The sequence below is a fragment of the Mycteria americana genome, chromosome 2 (assembly GCF_035582795.1).
Source record: "Mycteria americana isolate JAX WOST 10 ecotype Jacksonville Zoo and Gardens chromosome 2, USCA_MyAme_1.0, whole genome shotgun sequence".
In the NCBI taxonomy this organism is placed as follows: domain Eukaryota; kingdom Metazoa; phylum Chordata; class Aves; order Ciconiiformes; family Ciconiidae; genus Mycteria; species Mycteria americana.
In genome coordinates this window covers 164,266,987-164,289,395 of record NC_134366.1, presented here as the reverse complement: position 1 = coordinate 164,289,395, position 22,409 = coordinate 164,266,987, and the positions used below count along the sequence as shown (strand labels likewise).

Below are 22,409 nucleotides of genomic sequence, written 5' to 3'. Positions count from 1 at the left end.
CGCGGAGCAGCGCGGAGCGGCGCGGGCCGCGCTGCCCATGTGCTCGCCGGAGCACGCGCTCGCCTCAATGGAACGTTGTGCTGGCGAGCGGCTCTGTGACGTCACCGCCCCCCGCCGCCGCCGCCGGCGGCCGCAGCCCGGGGCAGCGCAGCGCCCGCCCCCGCGCCTCTGCCCCGCGGAGCCGCCCGGCCCCGGCCCCGGTCCCGGCCCCGGCCCCGCAGCGCGACAGCCGCCCGCACCGCGCCGCGCCCCCAAATTAAAGAAAAAAAGGGGAAAATAAAATAAAGGAAACCGCGCGTGCGGCGGCGGCGCTCCGCAGGTGCGGGGGCAGGCGGCGCTGAGGGGCGGAGCGTGCGCGGGGCGGCTGCGGGGCCCCGTCCGGTGCGGGACGGCTCGCTCGGGCCGGCACCCGCCGCGGAGGAACGGGATCGGCTCCAACGCAAGCGAACGGGAAGCGCGGGAGCCGATCCTGCTCGTCTTCTGCTGCTTTTAGCCGTAAGAGATGCCGTCGGTCCCATTTCTCCCCAACTCCGCGAGGGTGCTTGCTAATGGAAACCGCAGATTGTACAAAAATAGCCCGTTCTCCCGCAGCCCAAGTGCTGAGATAGCGTGGATGTCTCCAGATAATCTCATGAGAGACGGAGACAAGCGTCCCACGTACAAGTAGAGAAAGTAGCTTCGCAGTCCCCTGAGTGCTGGAAGAAACGACATCAAAAATACAGAACGGGCTGCAGACTGGTGAAACAGTAAAACAAAAGCAAATCTCCAGTATATGGATGAAACAAGCTTTATTCTCCTTTTTTATTTTTGATTTCTAAGCAAACTAAGAAAAAATGAAACATATCCTCCTCGATTCCAGGCTGGAACCGAAACCAAGCCGAAGTTTCCATGCCACATGATTTTTTCCCCCCACACTATTTTTGCTGTGTCCAGGAAGGAACCTAAAATCCTGCTGTGCCGGCACCTTTGCGACGACACGGGAGCTGCAGCGTGTCTTTCCTGCCATGTGCACCACCTGTTAGCACCCGCATGGGTTGTGTGCCCAGTCCGGGAGCTGCCCTGGCCACGTAAGGCTAATCAGCCTCTGGATAGAGTAAGTCTATATCCGGCGTAGTGAGATTTTCAAAGCAGTATGGAAAATGTAGATAGCAAATGCTGTTTCATTTAATTCGTAAATACGCTCCCAACTCCCCTACAATGCTTTGAATATTGCAATAAAAAGCTGATCTGCGAGAACAGCCCCGTCATTACAGGAGAAGCAACTGCTAGTGCAAAAGGTACAAAATTATGGTATAAAATGTGGCTTTATCCAAACTGCAATTCTGTGGTCCTGCAGTTTAAGCAAGGTACAACCCTGGGTTGGAAAAAGAGGCTTCGTGTGCTCACAAAAGGAGAGATGAGAGCCTTCCTGATCAGGCAGGTTGAAGGTATTTGTGCCATACCCATCAGCAACCTGCTGCAGCAGAAGAGGGGTGGAGGAGATTGCTTTGGGCCATACTGCTACAGCTGGCTGGAGACCAAGACCTAAATAAATGACCTCCTGAGGTCAGTGAACTTGGGAGAAAGGCCAAAATCTACAGTTACTCGTGAAGCCAAAGGATCATTTTGTTAGCTGAAAAGAGCCCGAGTGCTGGAGCAGCCTGACACACTTTTTCTCCAAGCCCATTCCCACTCCAGAGTTGGGGATCGTGGCATAAAGCTATTACTCTGGCTTCGCATGGATATTGCCCTTAAATGGGGCCCTGATGGCTCCTTCACAGCTCCCAGCTGCCAGAGCAGGAGAGAAATATGTATCAAATATCCCTGAAAATTGAGTTTTCATTCCTTTCTCCCTAGGACTCCCTTCCTTCTTCGGCAAAACACACACAGAACTTGCTGTTAAACGTCGGCTCAAATTAATACTGTTTTTCCCAATGCCACAGACTTGCCTGTGTGTCACCACAGAGCCAGCAGCATGGCCATGAACACCGTGATGAGAGACAGGTATCTCCACGTATGATTTCCAACATGACAAAGCCAGGAAAACATCATGAAAAAGAGAGTGAAAGTGTTTGTCTGCCTGTTTATACACAGAGAAGTCGGACCACAATCACACGAGCTCATCCACGTGCAGCTCCAGGAGGGACCTCTGCAACCGGTGGCAGAAGGATGCGCTGCTCCCATCTACTGCGAGGCAGCTCTGGGGTTTGGAAGTCAGGCTCCAGACCCCATAAAAAAGCACAGACCATCCTTTATACCATACCCTATAACAGGGAGACTCGGGAGGCTGGCAGGGGGGTGGCAGATGACCACCAAATGTTTCCCCCAGCGACGGCACAGCTGGAGCCTCAGCAGTCACGGGGGGACCTGCCGTTTCCATCACACCCAGCATCTCTCATTGCAGGAGGTAACACAAAGACCCTCTTTCCACAGGCGTGTAGAATATGTCTTGTGTTCGTATCGCTCAGCCCTGCAGCCTTTCTAGTGGTTGTACTCTAAAAATCATCTAGTATTACGACCTGAATATACTCAGTCCGTGTCAATAAAGCACTTGAGTATAATCATCTTTATAACAGCTTAAGACACTTACAGGAGGAAATTGCATTGCTCTAAGTTCACCCCTGCAAGTTAAACACGGCAAAGCCAAGGCCAAATGATGCGGCGCGCTCTTTCAAGGCCAAAAGAAGATCTGAGGCAAAGATCAGGGGTCAGGCTGCACCAAGGCTGCGCCAGCTGGAGGCTTCTGCCCTCCAGCGCTCTGCTATTGCTTCTCTGTCTGTGGCCCCACCAGCTTTGCTGGCTGCAGGAATCACAGGAGTGCTTCTTAATCCGGGAAAGCTGCTCAGGTTAGGTGAAGTGCCATCGGAGCCAAGGAGAGCTGTGCTCCCTGCGGTTAGCACAGCAGGAGGTGACAGCCTCCAGCTGGTGACCACAGGCAGCTGGAAAGTGAAGTGTCCTCAGCCAGGGCAGGTAAGTGCAGCAGAGACTGGGACAAACCACCGCACATCCCCCCCGAACACGGGTCACAGAGAAGCACAGCAGAAAAAACAGCTGAGAATGTGTAATCATAGCAATAATTATACCTTCCCTCATCCAGGGATTAATCTTGTTTCAGGTTAATTCTGGAACTGTCCAAAAACAAAAGTCATCTCAGACACTCAGAAGAAAGGGCTGGCTCATTGTATCTGCTCCTCTCCTACTAGAAGCCATCATTTCACATCAGCCTCCCATAAAGGCATCAAGTTGAGCATCAGTGTTTTGTCCTCACTTCACCTTCTTGGATATTAGCTTGGAACTTTCTTCTCTGAAGGTTAGAAACCACCTAATTTCCATCCTGAATGTATTCAAAGCCTGTGTACACCCATTTGTTCTGCAGCAAGTGTTATGATTTGACACAACCAGCTCTTCTCCTCACCCTTATGCATACCTCCCTGCTGTATTTACCAATATCAAGTTCATTCCGTGATAAAATAATGGTACAAGGCAATGGTGCTTATCATAATTTATTTCTACTCCCCACTCTTTTAATTGAAGTACTTGTATTAATCTAAAGAAAATGCATTCCTGTCCCCAAACAGTGATCCATCTCTAGGCGATGGCGACTCACCTGTGATTTTGATGGAGATGAAACTCTAAGAGCCAGGAGCGGGTGGCAATAATAGAGCAGAAGCAAAGACTGGAAACTTGCTGAAGGTGCTGGAAAGACTTCTACTGCCTTCCTTGTGCTCTTGGTGTTGAATGTAAGACACGGAATAGAGAGGGGGAAGGTGTTAGAGTAGTACGGTGGCTACTCAGGTGTATAAGAAATATCCTCGTCCAGAGTTGTGGGAGCAGATTACGCCATTGCCAGTTCCACTCCCCAGAATGTATGTGATTTTTTTTCCAATAGAATTATGTCGCTCGATTTCCGCCTGTCCATTTCTTCACACAGATTATCCACAAACACAGGCTGGCGCCTCTCTTGATGGCTATTTTGAGCATAAAGAAAGATAATGGGGAAAGGAACCAGAGATGATCCATTTCGTAACACAGCTATGTTAATGAAGCCGGGCTCAGTTTTGCTGGGGCCCCAAAACTGCACGATGCACCTTTCTCTGCGAGCCTGTAGGGAAGATGTTTGGCAAATAACTGGGAGCAAGTCCCAAGGAGCAGGAGTTTTCTTAAGGCTCTGATTCAGGGTAGCTTAGCAGTGACTCCAGAGCAGAGAAAGAGGATATGCAGGGTTGGTATGAAGCACAGAAGTAACAGACTTGTCACGGATGGCCCAACTATGGGAGCATGTGACTCCAATGCTCCATACGTTTCCCAAGTTTGTGAAATTAAAAAAAAAAAAAAAGTGACATTTTAAAATGATGCCTTTCTGAGTCTGTGGCAAGACTGAACTAGTAGGGCAGAGAGGTGCAAAAACTCCATTTGAGATTATGGAGAGCATTTAAGATGACTAGCTTGAATGTGATTTGAGAAACAAGAAAGCAGTGGAATAAAGTGAAACCAAATGTCTGCATTACTAAATTTGTGTTGGACTGATGGGACGGAAAGTAGATCTGGAGATGAGCACGCTTGCGTTTGGGGGAGAGTTAACAGAACCGTGAGCTGGAGGTTTACAATCAATAGTGAAAAAACCAAATGTGAGAGAAAGAAGAGAGAATTCAAGAGAGAGAGAGGCAGCACCATTCGGGTCCCAGCCAGATTTCCCAAGGAAGCGCCTGAGAAAGGGACTGACCGAATCCTTGGGGAGAAGGAGTCGAGTTTGTTTGTTTTGCACGAAGGGCGAAAGATCACGACAGAAGTTGCAAGCCTGGGAGAGGAAGTGGAAAGCGGTGCTGTCAGCAGGGATCGAAAACCCAGGATGCGAAGACATTGTCAGAAAGGTAAGAGTTGTAGGTCTGGTCGCAGGAGACAGCACAAGCCCACTGAAGCCGACGCTACGGCATTAGGGAGATGTCCCACGCAGAGCATGGCACACCGAGGGGTTGTCCACCAGGAGATGCTCAGCTTGAGAAGTGACTGGAGATACCCAGCTATGGGCATGCGGAGGTCCGGGGTACGTTGATTGGGTTCCGCGGGCCCTATGAAGAGAGGAGGAGACCAGGAGAGCCCTGTGTACGCGGCAGTGCCCACGTGAGGACTGTATGTCTCACCTGCAGCAGAAGACACACGAAGCAGGTAAAACACCACCAGCCTCCAGAGAAGAGCTTCACGTCTGCTTCCCCGTTTCTGAAGCACTCAGCTCCTGGGAAAACAGCAGGGGCCCTGCCCTCCTCACACAAGGATCCTGTTGTTAAATTGCAAAGAGGAAACTGTTTAACTTGTCGGTTATTCTTTGGCACCTGTGATTGTGTTAGACATTATAAACAGGTCAGACCAGCCAAGCTGGCATACACCACCACGATATCCCCAGGGTCCTTCCCTTTGTGTTTACTTTCTTTTTTAGCCTTTATGCTAATCTCTCCATCTAATAACAAATAGACAATATTCATGTGAGCAATTTTTAAGGGAGAGTGACACTGGCAGCCCCTGAAGTGTCATGAGAGGCGTGTTGACACAGCCAAGCTCAGGAGCGATGCACAGTGCTCCTCCAGCAGCAGGACGGGAGCAGGGCAGCGTGTGAAACCCACCCCGGACCTGGTGTCCCTCTCTTCTCAAGGCCAGTTGCTGTCTACCCACTCACCTTTAGAGTTCAACCTTCCCAAAGTGCTCGTTTATGGACCTGCCCCGCACTCCCCGCGTGGGTGCAGCCGTGGGGCAGGCGTTGGGGCTGGTTCCTGTGGGGGCTCGGGCAGGCTGGCTTGTGGCTGCAGGGCTGGGATCTTCCTCAAAGGCAGTTGGGATACTTGTGCTCTCTTTAGCACAGCCGGTGACGGTGGCACCACTGCCCACATTTCGTATAACGGCCCAGCACCTCCCTAAGAAGTGGGAGACCTGGTTCAACACCTTCCCAGCACCTCTTTGCCACCCGGAGAGTGGCTGCACCCTGGGTGCAATGAGCCATCTCAGCCTTTGGCCTGTGCTGGCCCCTTTCTTCCCACCTCCTGTGTCAGAGGTAAAGGTATGGACTGGAGCAGGACACTGCCCTGGGATTTGGAAGCCCATTTCATAGCCACGACGGCGCTACTCCTACACTACAAGGCACGGGATTCCCCCTAGGATGGGAATGTGAATATAGGTAAACTGGTTAACAGCTGCTAAATAAACTCCGCAAGCACTGGATAAAAGACCTAAGGAGGGAGGGAGAAGTATCTGGTGTGGACATCTGTCATAAGCTGCTCACCAGCTCACCACTTTAGTCCCAGAGAGTGTTCCATTTAAGCCCTGACCTCGTGATGGACACTTGTGTAGCTGGTATCCTCACTGTACCAAGAAGAGATTTAAGCAATTGCATATTCCAGGCAAAAATTGAAATCAGAGCACTCACAGTACTCACCAAGGTAGATCAGCACCAGGCTGTGACCCTCCCGCATTGCAAAATGATGATAATCAATTTTGCATTGTGCCATGGAAGCAGAAGAAACGGGAACAGTCCAGAAGCAGTAGTGGTCAATGAAGTCTTATAATGCCCCTAAGATGCATATATATGCTATAACCAACTTCACAGATATGTAAACTGAGGTGCGGATATGTAAAATATCTTGCCTGTGGCCATACAGGGAGCGCACATTGACTTCTGGCTGGTGTAACTGGAGGCACTGGAGTCTTGACTCCCAGTCTCCCATTCTCAGTGTTGGGTGACTGACGGGTTGGCTGAGTGAGTGGGATAACCATGGCTGACATCTCTGCAGTATCGTAATTCACAACCCTTAGTTGCTGTTAAACAAATCAAAAATGAAATTACACGTAAAGAGATGGGAACTACAGAGCCTGAAAAATGCAAACATGTTCTTCCCCATCAAATCTAATTAGATTTGCCAAAATCAGCATGCATTGATCTGTGATTCAAACAGTATGCTGATAACAAATTTTCATGATAGACATGGTTATGAAGCTACTTGACTAGACTATGAATTAGCCCCTTCAGCAGAAGCTCTCAGCACATTTTCTCAGCGCACTCTTCCACAGACAGCTTTTAATCCCCAAATCAACAGGCAATCCCATTGTTTAAGGTTTGCCAGGCTCTCTGCTGAGCGTCCAGCAGAGAAGCGAGGCAGGCAGCATATTCATCTTGACTATCAATCTTCGTTAAAATCAACACACCAGTTTTAGCCTCCCATCTAAGCAAACTGTAGTATGTGCTGGGAAAAGACCTTTCCACTACTGGGCAGAGCAGCTTATTTTGTTGTCAGGCTGCATAGCTTCACCTCGGCGATGACGGATAGAGAAAGCATGCGTTGTGTGAAAAGCGTCACATAACCAGACTATTGCTCCAGAAAACCAGCACCGCACCGATGCTGTGTGCTGTTATTCACCTTCCTGCCAGCGTCCAGTCCCTGCCCTCAGGATTTAGGGGTGTTGGTTTTTTTCTCGGCTCATGACAGTGAAGCCATGGCGATCTGTTTGGATGGTTTGTCTTAGAGCCAAATGATCCCGATAGGTACAAGTGAATGGACGTGAGAAAATGAGGGCAGAGCAGGTAAGTTTTAAAGAGGTCAAAGCAAATCCTTGATGTGCCAGGAGAGACCGAAGGACAGGATTTTCCATTTGTACTCAGTTTCAGCTGAGCTTAGCATCCACTGACATCTGAGAGCTTCTGAAAATGTGCCTCCCCTGAGAGCCAGAGTGCATCAGAGTTTAAAGTTACCCAGAAAAAAATGGCAGAGGGCAGGCAGTGCACTTGTATCTGTCTGCACCCCAGATTTATCCTTTCTCTGCTATCTTTTCATCCAGGAATCTTTACTGCTTCATGAGAGGAATACCACAGCAGTATTTTTGCCCGATCTTTAAAAGCAATGAGCATCCCCAACTGTGGTTGGAGGCACTGGGACCTGCTCAGCACCTCTGAAAATTGACATACTCTGTGTTAACTCGTGTGTAACAACAAGACCCACCCTGCAAAGCAGTCATGACCGGGATGTTGATCACTGACCACTGGCACAGATTGCTCAGGGAGGTTGTGGAATCTCCATCCTTGATGATATCCAGAAGCCATGTTCATAGTCAAAAGGTCATGGTCCCGGGCAGCCTGCTCAAGGTGGCCTTGCTTGAGCAGGGGGGTTGGACCAGAAGACCTCCAAAGGTCCCTTCCAACCTCAACCCATCTGTAAGTCTGTGATGAAGGGCATGAGGATATCCAGCATGCCAGCTATTTCACCATGGTCCACTGTCAGCAGGAGGTAGCTCGATATAGAGATAAATCACCAAGCGTTTACTGCTGGGACCAAAGGGCTGGATCGCGTATGGCGTAGTGGAAATTACTGTGTAACTCCGCAGCCTAACTGGCCTCAGCATTTTCATGAGCTCATTATCCCAAGATTTACACATTTCAAAAAATCCAGTGAGTTACAGTGATGTAGTATGGGCATAGTCATGCTATATATAAATTTTTTCCACCTACGAAGAGATTATACCAGAATAGGCATTTTTATTCCAGTGGTACGGGATGGACTGACGGCCAATGGGGGGTCCTGGTGCATGTCCTGCCAGTCTGCATCCTGACTCCTGGGCTTCTCTCGCCCTGACCCTCGTCCTCCTCGCTGGGTCCCTGCTTCACACCAGCTGAGCCACAGTCACAACAAGGCCAAGGAGAAGAGGGGACAGCTTGTCTATACTTAGGTGGTGCCATTAAGGTCAACTGTACGTGTGGCATCAGCATGGTATTTTTGTGTCGCTAGGCAAAAAAACATAAGGCATCAGCTGAGTTCATTTCATAAACCAAAGTAAATGAAAAGACAGCACATAATGGATTATATACTTTTCAACCTAAACTGCCCACTGCAAGTTGTGGGTTAGAGCATTTTCCCACCCACACCAGAATTTTCCACCCAAGGTGGTTACAAGAAACCCCCCAGCAGAGACAATGCAGGTCCTGAAATTAGTTAAAACTGGAATGGGCTGCCTCATAAAACTTTATGGAATCCTGTCTGCCCTTCAGTTTAAATTTGATTTGGCTGAACTGGTTTTAAAACTGGCTGGAGAGCCAGGACGGGCCAGCAGGATCACCTGGAGAGGCAGACGGTAGAAATTCAGCTCCTCACGCCTACGATGATCAGAGCAGTGGCCCCTCTACCAGGGAGGGTGGAGTGCTTTGCCTGATAAAAGGCTGAGCTGAGCAGACATTAAAGGAAGGTTGTTAGTAAAGATCAAAAGGTAGGAATGGGAGATAGAGCTGCAACATTTGCAAAGTTACCAAAGCCTTCCAGTGAGAATGAAGAGATAGATGCTGTGATGCTAAATGAATGAGGCAATCTCGATAATGATATCAGAATTAAATTAATTAAGAGAAGATTAAAGAAAGATTGCAAAATTAAGGTTGTAATCCTGGCCCTGCTGGAGTCAATAAGTGTTTTGTGGTTTGTGTGGTGCTTCGTGAAGAGGCCGAGGTTTTGCTCCCAATGCATACCAAGACAAAGGAAGGTATGAACTGAAAGCTAATTTACACAGAGCCAATTAAATTAGGGAATAAATAAATTGTGGTGGCCTCATAGTCACAAAATCGAAACCATGCCTGGCTGGAGCATCCGGCAGGATAAACATGATTCATATCAACGTCATCACTGATCTGCACACTATGGGGTATTCATGATGGCTTTAGACCAGCTGCCGTAAGACACCAGATTTGCCATGTCTGGCAGGATGAAGCTTTCTATTCAAAGCGTTTTAAACAGATTTGAACCAGCAAAGTGAGTTCGCACTGGATCGGCACGTTGCGTCGTGTGGATGCGGTGTGTCTGTTCAGGAGCCGGCACTCTTCCGTGGGATTTACTGTTCCTCCAAGCAAGCTCTCCAAGGGCCAGCAACAGGCATATTTACAGAGGAACCTCATGGAAACATCAACTGAGCTTAAAATCTGGCACGTAGCATTCCCGAACAGCAGTGCATGACATTAATGGGAATTTGGCCACTGATTTCAAGAAAAAGGGGCTTGAAAAGGAGTTAGAGGGATGGGGGAAGCCCCACAGCCAGGCAATGGCAGTGCAGATGCACAGACCTCCATGGCCATCACCTCGCTGCCCAGACATTTTGCCCCAGCTACTAAGCAGCTCGTAACTATGTGGCGATTATTTTACCCCCCAGAGCCAAAATAATGTTATAATGCTTGTTAATGCTTTAATGCTTATTGCTTTCACAGTTTCTGTTCACTGTTTTGGGTGCCACACTCAGGTCTCAGTTTTAGGGCAGCATGCTGAAATGAATGGGGAAGGGGTGGATTCATTTTAATCAAGCACCAAAAATTAAATTTTGCATAAAAGTACAGACGCTGATGAATACATTTGCCCTTGTAAAACAGGGGAAAATGCTGTATTATTCCATAAGGGCAGGACACTTCTTTTTTTTTCTGTCTTTCACAAATGCAAAAGCAGGAAAGAGCTTTTCAGTAAGAATCCAATTTTACAGGGAGGGAATAATATGTTACATAGTTGAATCACTTTGATGTCAATTTTATTTTGCAATCACTTCATAAGATATTCATATAGCCTTTTACATTTCCTCGAAGTCTAGAAGTCTAGGCACAATACAATATTATCTTACTCTTTACCGTAATGATGAACGATAATGAGAACACATAATAAGATTTTACTTGTGCCCAAAGAAAAATCTGCTTTACCCTAGATGAGAGGAATTTTGCAGATCAAATTAATATTATAAAACTGTACAATTTATCAAAATAATACGGCTTTTCTTCTCTGAATCCATTGCGAATCACAATGTCTGCAGCCAGTACATGGTGAACTATTAGTCTGATGGATTTTTTTGTAAAAACCCTGTCTATGAAAAATACTTGGTTGATAAAAGTAAAAAAAAACCCAAAACCAAACTCCCTTTTCCTCTCCTGTCCATCATATTTATACAATATAAGAAGTCTAATATTTGAAAGCTAGGTTGCAGCTGTTATATAGCGAAGTGAGCTGATGGAAAGCGCGGGGAGGGGTTGTTGATTTTTTTTTAGTACCTAGATTCTCTAAAAGCTCTATATGACTGTAAAGCTCTGTATACTAGAAGTTATTTTCCCTCATATCTTCACACTCAGTAACAGCAAAAGTGCAAATAAGCATATATAAAAGTTCATTTTGTTAGTAAGTTTGAATGCGTAAGAGGTTGAAGAAATTGTAAGGTGATGATGAAAAATTAGGAGGTTAAATGTGTGCATGTGTGTCAAGCAAACAAACAAACACCAAAACCCAAACAACCCTCAGGCTGATGAAAACATGACTGAAAACATGACTGAAAGTGTTTCTTAAGGGAAACAAGTGCTTCTTTGGACAAAGGCACCCATCCATTTAAAATCTTGGTCGAACTTAATTGCAAGGTCTTTTTTTTAAAACGCCCAATTCATAATTACTTAAGATCAGTGATATAAAACCACACTGTTTACTTGAGAGTGAAGGTATTTCACATGGAGGTAGTTAAGTGAGCAGTTCTCGCAGTTAGTTGACTAGTTGTGGATGATCACTCTAAATAACTCTGGGTTTGGCATAGAGGAAAGATTGGTGGGATTACTGGAGAGGAGTTGAATCGAAGCCGTTCATTCGGAGAACTGCTCCTCTGAACCACTCCATAGCGTTTATTTCAGCTCCATCCCTACATCATTAACAAGCGATAGGATGAGAGGAAAGGGCCTCAAGTTGTGCCAGGGAAGGTTTAGACTGGGTATTAGGAAAAATTTCTTCACCTAAAGGGTTGTCAAGCATTGGAACAGGCTGTCCAGGGAAGTGGTGCAGTCACCATCCCTGGAGGTATTTAAAAGACGTGTGGCATTTTGGGGACATGGTTTAGTGGTGGACTTGGCCATGTTAAGTTAATGGTTGGACTCGATGATCTTAAAGGTCTTTTCCAACCTAAATAATTCTATGATCCAATGATTCTATGATGCTGTTTACTGTTGAAAATACAGCCCAGTCCAAGGCAGAAGTATCTTTGTTCAGGTTCCTCAGAAACTAATGGATCATATTTGATTTCTCTCTGAAATTTGTATGTGCATGGAACACAGATTATAATATAATGCTTGCAATATACCTTGTTACAGCCTTTTAATTTAGATTCTGGTTACTCCTCAATTCCTGATGTTAACATATAGCCTAAAAGTAAATAAATAAAGTGTGTAATAGTGAAAAAACCCTGACAGAAACTGGGGGTGGAAAGGTTGTCTTTGCTGTTTGATCCAGCCTCCTCACTGTATTTTCTAGCACATTTTTGCTTGTTTTCACATGCATCTACACCGGCTTTCCAAAAACACTCTTGTTGGAAAGCCTTGTTCCGGTAGCAGTTATTACTGAGCAGGTTTTCCTTCTTGGGACATATACGACATGAATAAATCCAAATTATTTAAATAATGATTGTAGTGCAATCAAATGAAAACCCCAAAAATTCTAGGAAACGGCATTGCCCATATCAGACTGAATAAACCTAAATAGACTAAATAAATCAGACTGAATACATTTGGAAGCTGAACAATGTGGGGTCTGTCCAGAGCTGCAGTAGGAGCCCACCTGGTGTTGCAGACACCACTTTTCTGCAGGGGATGGAGAGCGGGGATATTTTCTTACCGTGGGGAAGCATGCAAACCTTTAGTTCACATTTGCTGTATCTGCACAGTTGATCCCTCTTCCCCTAATTCATCCGCAGCACAGCACGGCCTTGGTCACAAGCCAGAAAGGGCTTTGTCAGACACTCAGCCGGGCATTAGATCACAAGAACTACCTGCACCAAGAGGCTTTGTTTGGTTCTGCTGTCGTCACGGAGCAGATTAATGGGAGAAAAAAGAGTGGAAAGAAGCTCTCACTCCGGCAGCTGCATCCCTATGAGCAGCCCCTTGCACATGCGTGGCGCCTGGAAGAAAAACGTGCTGGGAGACAGGAGCGCTGCCGTGCAACTGCCACCTGCAGCGACCCGGAGACATGTCCAAAGGGACACGGCTGCGGGCACAGGGACACGGCTGCGGGCACAGGGACACGGCTGCGGGCACAGGGACACGGCTGCGGGCACAGGGACATGGCTGCAGGAGCAGGGCTTTGCATTTGATCACGCACGCTCGCACTTTAGCCTGCAGAATTTTTGAGGTTTTGCCTAGTCATAGTAGTTGTATAGAAAGCACAATTCTTCTAATTTTTAATTTTTTTTTTCCTCCTGCTGTTTCTGTCCTCTTTCGTCATGGATAAATTCGCATGAAGGAAGCTGATGGGGCTAATTAGTTCCAAGCAGTGTTAATTTCTCTGCTTGGAACTCTTTGTTACCCAGTCAGATTGCTCCATTTTTTGCAGCTTAAATTTTAAAACCTCTTCATTCATAGCACTTAATCCTCTATTTCCTCTTTTTTTTTTTTCTTTTTGATCCTATAGGGAAAACATAATTCCACATAATTGGGACATAGAAGCTTGCGATGGAAATTACACACCGTTGCAAGAAAGGTTTTGCCTGGAATGGCAATGTATTCAACAGAACAGTAGCCATGGCAAGACCCATAGAGAGGCATACATGAAGGGTGAGTTTAGCAACAAAACGCAATCACCATAATACATGATGTCACGAACTAACCTACCTAGCTGCTTTCTCCCAGACTTGTGTAGAACAAGGAATAGCTCTGCAATTTGTACACCAAGCTGGAAACTGCAGTGCGTGTGGGAATAAGATGCTTTGCCATCAAAGTCAGGCAGATTCGTGCAGCTCCATCTCAGCCAACGACTTCTCCCTCGTGTCTCATGGCTTCAAGCACGACCATGCAGAGGGGCCTTGTAGCTCGGGCTCCTGTACATTGGTGGCCACTTGAAGCAAGGTTTGCTCAGTAACTACAAATATTAAATAGTTTTGGCAAGTGGCAAATGTAACTTTTTCATATGCACTAATATATAGCACCAAAGGTCATACTTTTCATTATCAGAAAAATGAACTTATCTCATTTCCTAGGAAGATGGAGTCTGGGCACACTTAGGGACAAGGTCCTTGGCCTTTGTAGAGATGTGAAAAAATACCCCGTCATATAGTCAAGAACTGATTAAGAGATGGTATTGTGACGGCAGGGCCAGTGTCTCACCCAACCCTGTTCCCACCTGGATGCGCGGTAACTGCAGCTCTTCCATGATGTGCATTATTTACACTGCTGAGTCCACTGCCATCAGCAAGATGCTCCAAACACTTGCACCCTCCTTTTGCTCAAGATGTCTGTAGAAGGTGAACGGCAGAATTAGGAACCCCCCCCCCCTTTGACTTCCTAGCTGTTATTCTGAATCTTGCATAACGTTCTCGCCATTGCCTGTTCCCACTGACTCTACAGCTATGCCTGAGATGAGTAAATGGCACGAAGGCAGGTAAAACCTGCTGAACGTCAAACGTTTTGTACTGGAAATGAAATCCGCCTTCTGCGGCTCATCTATCTCATTTCTTGATATTTTTTTTTTCTAGGCAGGTTTAGGCCTCGTCTGCATGGAAACCTCAAGGGGAAACCAGAGGTTAGTTTTCAGTCAGCAGAGCCTTTTTTTTTTCAGAAGCTCCCATAGATGTTCTCTTAAAGTGAGGAAATAGCAAACCCATAAGCTGGGAAGTAAATCTGGAGTCTCTTAGTCTCTTCCCAAGCTGTCTGGTTGTGTTAGGATTCCTTATCATTCAGGATTTTTTTTCTGCTAATTCATTGACAGATGATTCTAACACGGATCAATCAAAAAAAAATTAGTTAAAAAAAAAGAACAACAGCGTATTAGAAGATGGTTCATCTCTGTAGATGAAACAATCACCACTACCTTCCGTTTTGAATAAATTCAGATGTTAACTGAAGTGGCCTGGCTCATTTCCAGTTTACAGTAATTCTATTCCACGTACCTGAAATTCTCCTTTTAGTACAACTCTGATGAAATATTTGTCATCTCTCAACTGCCTGCAATGGTTACAAAGTCCTACAACAGCAAGAGTGGTTATGGCAGTGGCAAGTAAAGTGATTTCTTTACAGGCAGTGATAAAATTTTCAAGAGCATCCTCCACTGGCATGAGTCTGTTTCCCTGGAAGAAACATGGAATTTCCACAGACTCAGATGGGAGCTGAATTAAGCTGACACAGGTGCTTTTGTACATCCCAATGCTCTCCCAGCATATTCTGTATTGATACATTGAAGTCAGTCAGATTATTAGTTGGCTGGAAAGACAGAACTTACACACAAGAGAAGAATGAAGCTGGAACCCTAAAAATCAATATTATTAAACAAGAACAGTGAGAGTATACGGTAAGGGCAATTTTATTTTCACCATGATGGTTTGTTTCTAGTTTCTTTTGATGCCATATGTCGTGGTTTAACCCCAGTCAACATTATTCTCCTACTAAATCCAAAACACAGCACTATACCAGCTACTAGGAAGAAAATTAACTCTATCCCAGCTGAAACCAGGACACCATATTTGGCCTATTGTTTTTCTGGAAGAGAAGTGGCTTGAAATCTCCTGTGAAAGTAAAGGAGCAGAGACATGAAGCTAAAAATGCTCCTTGTATTTCAGGTTCTGTTTGGTACAGCTGTTTGGCAAGCACTGTAAATACTTACTGCATTTTATTTCAAGGCTCAGAGGCTTCTTTTATAAGCTTATCTCCTTTATTGCTCCAAAACAGCAGCAAAAACCAACACTTCCCTATCCATATACAATGCGTTGCTAACTGAATCCAGCCTGGAAACTCTGGTGGGATGTCTGTGTCTTCTGAATGTCCTAACCTCTCGCACGAAGTCGGAAACTGGAAGCCACCTTCCTCTTTATTGTAGCAGCAGTTTAATGACCAGGAGAAGTTTTTACCCCTGCACCCATAGGCTGTATTTATTTTTTTTTTACTACATTATTTAGGTACTTTGTAATCCTTCAACAAAGTAAGAAATGTCGTAAATATGAAGCGTCAGCCCATAAAATCATCCTCTTTTAGAGTGGCAGTTGGGGATCATGTTCATGATCTGGTGTACTCTTCCAGTAGGAAAGTGGCAAGCGGAACTGATGCTCAATTAAAAGATGAGAGTAAGAAATTAAATAACTGCAAGTATCCTATTCATCAAAAGACCAAGGACCTTCTGCAGATAGGAGAAAAAACCAAAACTATTCTCCAAATGATTTAAGAAGCCGACAAATAAGGAGAGGTTTATTAATCATTGTGGTCTAGCTTCATTTAACAGCAAGAAGTGAGGGGGTTTTGCTAATCCATGAAAGTAGGAGCCAAAGGGACAAAAAGTGGGACTTTTTTCATAGTTCCTGGATGGATCTACACCTCTCGGTTTGTTTCGGAGGATAGGGATGCAGTTAGAAATTCTTGAACAACAGCTTGCTTTTGTTCCTGAGCAATATCTAAGATAGAGTGCATGCAAAAGGCAAGTGAAATTCATGTTCTGTTAAAATAAGTTATCTTGTCTAATAAAAGGTAGAACTTTTCCGTTGTTCAGAGCTGGAAGATGTCCTGATTTACAGTTCAGATACAATTAACAGTTTCATTTCACATCATTCTTTTTCCTCATAAGTGAATATCTGAATCACACACTGAAAAAAGCAACTACGGACCACTTCTATAAACGCAGTTACAAGCGGGTGGTGCAGACAAATTGAAGAAAAAAGCCTTGCTTTCTCCTGGTTTTCTAACAATGATTTTTTTTCCCAAGAAATCTTCAGCCCAGCTCCTAAAGCGCCTCATCAAATGGGATTTAGACACTTATTTTCTTTTGGGAGTCCCATGTGCAAAATTGTTAGGATGGTTACCCTAGGCTTTGCAGGGCAGAGACCTTTGGCATCTACCCTGTCCCTAAAATGCTACCTCCACTCCCCCACACCATATACAGTCACACTCAACCCTTCTTCCCGCTCCAAACTCAAAAGCTGTAGCAAACCTGAACCCTCAGTCTCAGTTTGGTTGCTGGCACTGGTGTTATCTGGCAGCACTGCTGCTCGAATGGTTAGAAGCCAAGCAAATATGTATTTAACAGGAATTATGAAAATCGAAAAGTACCAGGTTCAACTTTTTGAAAAGCACCTTCTTCCCCCACATCAAAGGGCTCATTGATTTCTTGCTCAAGTTCTGACTGAAGTGGAGCTAAGTGGGTGAAAGGAGGGGAGAAAAAGATCAAATCTAATCTTAGGAGCTGTGTCAAGCAAGTACTTTATGGCCCATCCGAAGCTGATGATGAGACAATTCCTGAATGTAAATATTATTTAATATGTCTGGCAAATGTTAGGAATCTGTCCGAGCATATTCTCCAGGTGAGAAATAGCTCTTCTTTTCCTTTGTTCCCTTTTGTGTGCCCTTGAACTTTGTATTCCTTGAAATCCCAAGTAACTATTCACATTAATAAAGTGTTAAGGTGCTTGTCTAGGAAGACTGGCTCTGCTGATTTCAGCACTTAAAAAGGGAAACCGCTCTGTTGTTTTAACCACTTCAACACTTGCCGTCTCAGTTTATTTTCTTATCCCATTTCACTTCTCTTCAAAATCAAACAGGAAGCAATTAAGGTGAGCCTACTTACAAAGAAGCCCTCAAAAATAGGTAGCTGGGTCCCTAGTGCAAGAACGAAGGTCGTGCCCCGAAAATGTAGTTGAACGTACGTGGAAGGAATGCAGAGCCCATACTCCGGGGTGACCAGTGTAAAAAATACGCCTCAACTCCGGCGGATGACCATGGCCAAGGCAGACATTGCTACCAGCACCTTCATGGAGGCACTGGTGGCAACGCTGGTTGAACGGACAAAGCACATTAGACCAACGATCTTACCTACTTGAATTAATACAAGAGGAGGGGAAGAAACCCAACTCCCTACTAAGCTGGAAAACTATCATCATTTCCTCTCACCTAACTCCCCTTTAGACTTTTGAGAGGTCGCTGCCATGATGACAGGGAGAGGGATGTCAGGGAAATAAGCATCTAATGACAACCGTGGGAGACAAAGCAAAGACTTTACACAAGATTTAGCTAATTATATTTTGGGCAAATATTTATTTATCTAAAAACAAAATAAAAATCATTTTTAAAAGAAAAAACGTATTTAAATAAAAAACAAAATTGTGAAATGTTATGGCACAGAAGTTCAAGACAAGTATAAATCCAGTTGCCACAACTGTTGCGTATTAATGTTGCACATTTTTCTATAAAGACTTTATTAAAAGGTATTTACATGGCAATAAGATGTGTAAATATATACAGCAATCTGGGGACAACTTTTTTTTTGGATTCTCATATGAAAAAATGCCTTAAATACAAAATTGTAAAAGAAAAAAAAAGTTGAAGAGTTCATCCCCAAGCATGAAGAATGTCCCATCATCCCTTATGCCCAAAGTATCAATGAGGCAGTTTTGAGGTTCTGGCCAAATCCTTGGGAGATTCAGCCAAGGTTGTGTAGTCTCAAGTTAAATCGCACAGCATGCAGTTGCAATAGTTCCATACCCGATGCACTGGTGTAGTTCATGACTGACGTTAGAAACATTAATATTTTATCATAGTTTCAGTCTAGTTTGGGTTATTCTAAGCGATGCCCAAGAGTTCCTATGCACAAGAGTTCCTTAGCTGCTCGAGTTTGTGTTTCAACTGTTCTCTCCTCCGCCTCAACTGCTCTTTCTCTGCGATCAGTCTGTGTTCGTCCGACTGGATGGATAGAACGTACTCCGTTGCTTTTTTCAGGATGACAACCTTGGGCGCCTTTTCGTTGTTGGCCACCTCGGGTATCTGGTCACGCAAGGCAAAGAAACTCAGCTTCAGCTCGTTTCTCCTCTGGCGCTCCAAGACATTGTGCGTTCGCCTCTTGTCGTTCTCTTCCGAATCTGACGTGCGGGGACTCGAGCATTTTCGGTTATTGCTGATCTGTTTGAGAACTCTGCCACTGTCCAACTTTAGCCTTTTTGCAGCTGGGTATTCAACCTTGGTGGAAGGAGGAGCGGCGTAATTGTGCTGATGGATGTTGACGTGACACCGTTTGAGAACCAGCGGGCTGTGGTGGGGCTTACTGTGCTCTTCTGATGTCTCTGTGCTGGACTCTGTGCTGGATTCGGATTCATTCGCTTCAGCTAATGTAACGACATCAATTTCCTCATCTTCCTCTTGTTCTTCTTCTGCGAAGGGAAAAAAAAAAAAAGATACTTAAAAGCTGATCTGTGCAAATAGTCTCAAGACCGCTGTGTTTATAAGGGAAGGTTACTCTGAGCTGCACAGCAAGGAACTCCTTGATAAACCCTTATTAAACCCATTTGATGCTGCTGGACTCCACTTTCCCCAAGAGCCTTTCCTTTAAGGAAGCAACGCTTCAAGTGCAATAGGACACACAGACCGCGCTGCAAACCCCGCTCCAAACCCCGGCTCCCTGATTTCAAAAGTTGCAAAGATCTTGCGTAATTCCGAGGAGCGCATGAAAGATAGCAGGAAAGTTTAACCTCGGTTGTCAGCAGTACAGCGCAATAAAGCTCCCAGACTCAAGCTGCCCTTAATTAAGGATTTAGAAGGCTTTGGCCACGCCTCAAAAGAAAGCTTACTTAACACACATGTGTATTCAGAGACATTTTCTGAATCTCTCTTGATCTGCTAATTTGTGGAAAATCCAAGGCGGGGGGGAGGGGGGGAAGGGAAGGCTGTAGCGCTTTGAGTAGCGACTCACTTTCAAACCAAATTTATGAGGGAGCGGAACACGCTGTCAAATACCTAAGGAAGCGTTTCTAAAACTTTCCCAGCCCCATTCACTCCTCTGCAGTCACTTTCACTAGCACCTCCCTGACTGCACATTCCCCCCGCGGCTCTCGGGCGGGAGTTAACTCCTTCCCGGCCCACGGGTGGCACCGGGAGCCAGCTCCACCGGGGCACCGCGCTGGGGACCGACTCTGACCCCGTTATGAAAGCGTCTCCCTCCCCCCCCGCCCTTCCCCCCCCCCCCTTCCCCTTTCCTCCCTCCTCCCCGGAGGGAAAACTGGGCTGGTTTTCCAGGAAATAAACTCGTTGGGAGTCTCTCCGTGCCTCGCTAACGTGGCATTCAACAAAGCCCACGCGGGGAGGGGGGGAGAGAGGCAGGAGGGGGGCCGCCGCCCCGCTCCCCCAGCCGCCGGCGGAGCCCCCGGGCGCCGCGCGGGTTTCCACGCCCTGCCCCGAGCACGCGTGGGCCCCACTCACCCGAGTCGCTGCTGGTCGTGGGCGGCGTGTCGTCGCCCAGCAGGGACGCGGGGCTGGCGCCGGGCGGCGCGGCCCGCGGGGCCCGCTCGCTGAGCGGGTAGGGGAAGACCACCGAGGGGTCGATGCAGTCGGCGGCGGCGGCGCCCAGGTCGTGCAGGTAGAGGCCGGCCGAGGCGGCGGGGGAGGCGGCGAGGCCGGGCGGCGGCGGCCCGGCGGGCGGCGGGCCGGGGCGGGCGGCGGGACCCCCCTCCCGGCGGGCCGCCTGGTAGGAGGCCAGCTTCTCGGAGACCACCTTCTCCAGCTTGGCGGCGGCGGAGAAGCCGCTCCACATGCAGTCCTGGATGATGATGGACTTGACGAAGGACTCGTCGTCCGGGTCGCAGATGAAGCTCTGGTTGACCATGTCCCCCCCGAGGAGCTCGGTCACTATCTCCAGCTGGTCGGCGGTGGAGGGGAAGCAGGAGGCGGCGGCCAGGCTGGAGCGGCGGCTGGGGGAGAGGGGCGGCGTGGGCAGCAATTCAAACTTCTTCCAGATGTCCTCGGACGGGGCGGGGGGCTGCAGCTCGCTGCCCCGCTGCTGCGCCGCCAGGTAGAAGTTCTCCTCCTCCTCCTCGAAGTAGAAGTAGGGCTGCACCGAGTCGTAGTCGTAGTCGTAGTTCTTGCTGGGGAAGCCGGCGCTGAGCGGCATCGCGGCGGCTGGTGCCTGCGGGCGGGAGGGGGGAGAGGGGCCGCCGGGTGAGCCGCGCTCCGCCGCGGGGATCGGCTCCCCCGGCCTCGGCGGGGCCGCCGGCCCCCCCGGCGCGCAGCGCTCCCTCCCGGCTCCCCACGCCGTGCCGGCGGGGAAACGCGCAGCCGCGTTTAGGAAGTAAAACCCCATTATAGTAAGAAGGAAAAAAAAAAAGAAAAAAATAAACGCACGACCTCCCTTCGCCCCCCTCCAAGCTCGGCCGGACAACCGGGCGCCGCGACCTCATCTACCGAGGGGCCGGCTGCCGGCTCCCGGACCACCCTCCCCGCGGCCGGCGGCTCCCCCGGAGGGGCTCCCGCAGCTCGGCCGCCCTCCGTCGTTCGGCTCGGCTCCCCGCCCGCCGCCCCTCCGCAGCCGCCGTCGCGCTCGCACGGGGGACGGCTCCGGCTCACACCGAGCCCCTTCCCTGCCGGCGCCGCAGCGCCAGCCCCATCCCGCCGCCCGCGTCCCGGGAGCCGGGCGGGAAGGGGCGGCGAGCACCCGGCAGCTTCCAGCCGAGAGCCAGGCTGCTCCCCAGCCACCCACCTGGGCGTGCTGGCAAGGCACGGGGACGGGCAGGGACCTTGGCAAACTTTGCCAAATCTTGTCATATATACATATATATACGCATATATATATATGCATATAAGCAGTATGTGCGATAACCATAACCTGCCCGCGCATACGCGGGAGAAGCAAATGCTTCCCCCCCCAAAAAAAAAAAAAAAAAAAAAAGAAAAAAAGAAAATTAAGATCCGAGCGCAAGAAAAAGGATGGGGAACGCCGGTGCCCCGGCAGAGGCGAGCGTCCCTGGGGAGGGACCGTCGGTATCCACGTCCGCGGAGCGCAGCCCCGCCGGCAGCCCGGGTGTCACCGGCCCGTGTCAGTCCAAACGCCACAACCGCGGGGGATCGAGTGATGGGAAAAGCAGAGCTCCGCAACTCACCGGCTTCTCCAACGCGCCAGCTGCGAAACGTAGCGAGGCAATTATTGCGGGCGGTGCGGGGAAACAACGAAACAAGGGGGGAAAAAACCCTATATATAATAAAAAATCATAAAAAAGAACCGCCGGAAAGGACGGGGGAAGGAAAAAAACCAAAAAGAAGACAAAACGCCGGGAGAATGTAGATCTCTTCCTCCCACCACGGTGTAAAGAAAACACGGAGCAGCGGAGAGAAGCCGCCTTCCCGGCGTGCGGCAGATTGTAGGGTCCAAGGCGGCGCGGCGCGCTCTGTCCGGTACAATAGAAGTTTAGTTGCTTTCCTCCTTTAAAGCGCCGGCGAGGGGCGGGCGGGAGGTGCCGCGGGGGCGGGGGCAGCACCGCGGGGCCTTGTGCGCGCTCCCGCCGTGCGCGCCGCCGCTCCCCCGCCCGCCCCCGGCAGCCGCGCGGGCTCCGCGCTCCCGCCGCGGGGAGGGCGCGCCGCGAGGGGGCGGCCGCGCTGCTCCGCGCTGCTCCGCGCTGCGTGCCCCCTCCCTCCCCGCTGCCCACCGCCGGGCTGCGGAGAGATCCGCGCCGGCGCT

The 22,409-nt window shown here is 48.3% G+C and overlaps 1 protein-coding gene across 1 annotated transcript; it reads right to left on the bottom strand.

Annotated features, from left to right (window-relative positions):
• Window positions 1–17,984: 17,984 nt before the first annotated feature.
• MYC (MYC proto-oncogene, bHLH transcription factor) lies at window positions 17,985–22,134 on the bottom strand. The gene is made up of 4 exons (XM_075495267.1): window positions 22,032–22,134; window positions 21,835–21,923; window positions 20,162–20,864; window positions 17,985–19,116 (listed from the first exon to the last, which is right to left on the bottom strand). The coding sequence occupies exons 3-4, from the start codon at window positions 20,847–20,849 to the stop codon at window positions 18,554–18,556; spliced, it is 1,251 nt and encodes a 416-aa protein (XP_075351382.1). The 5' UTR covers window positions 20,850–20,864; window positions 21,835–21,923; window positions 22,032–22,134; the 3' UTR covers window positions 17,985–18,553.
• Window positions 22,135–22,409: the final 275 nt, after the last annotated feature.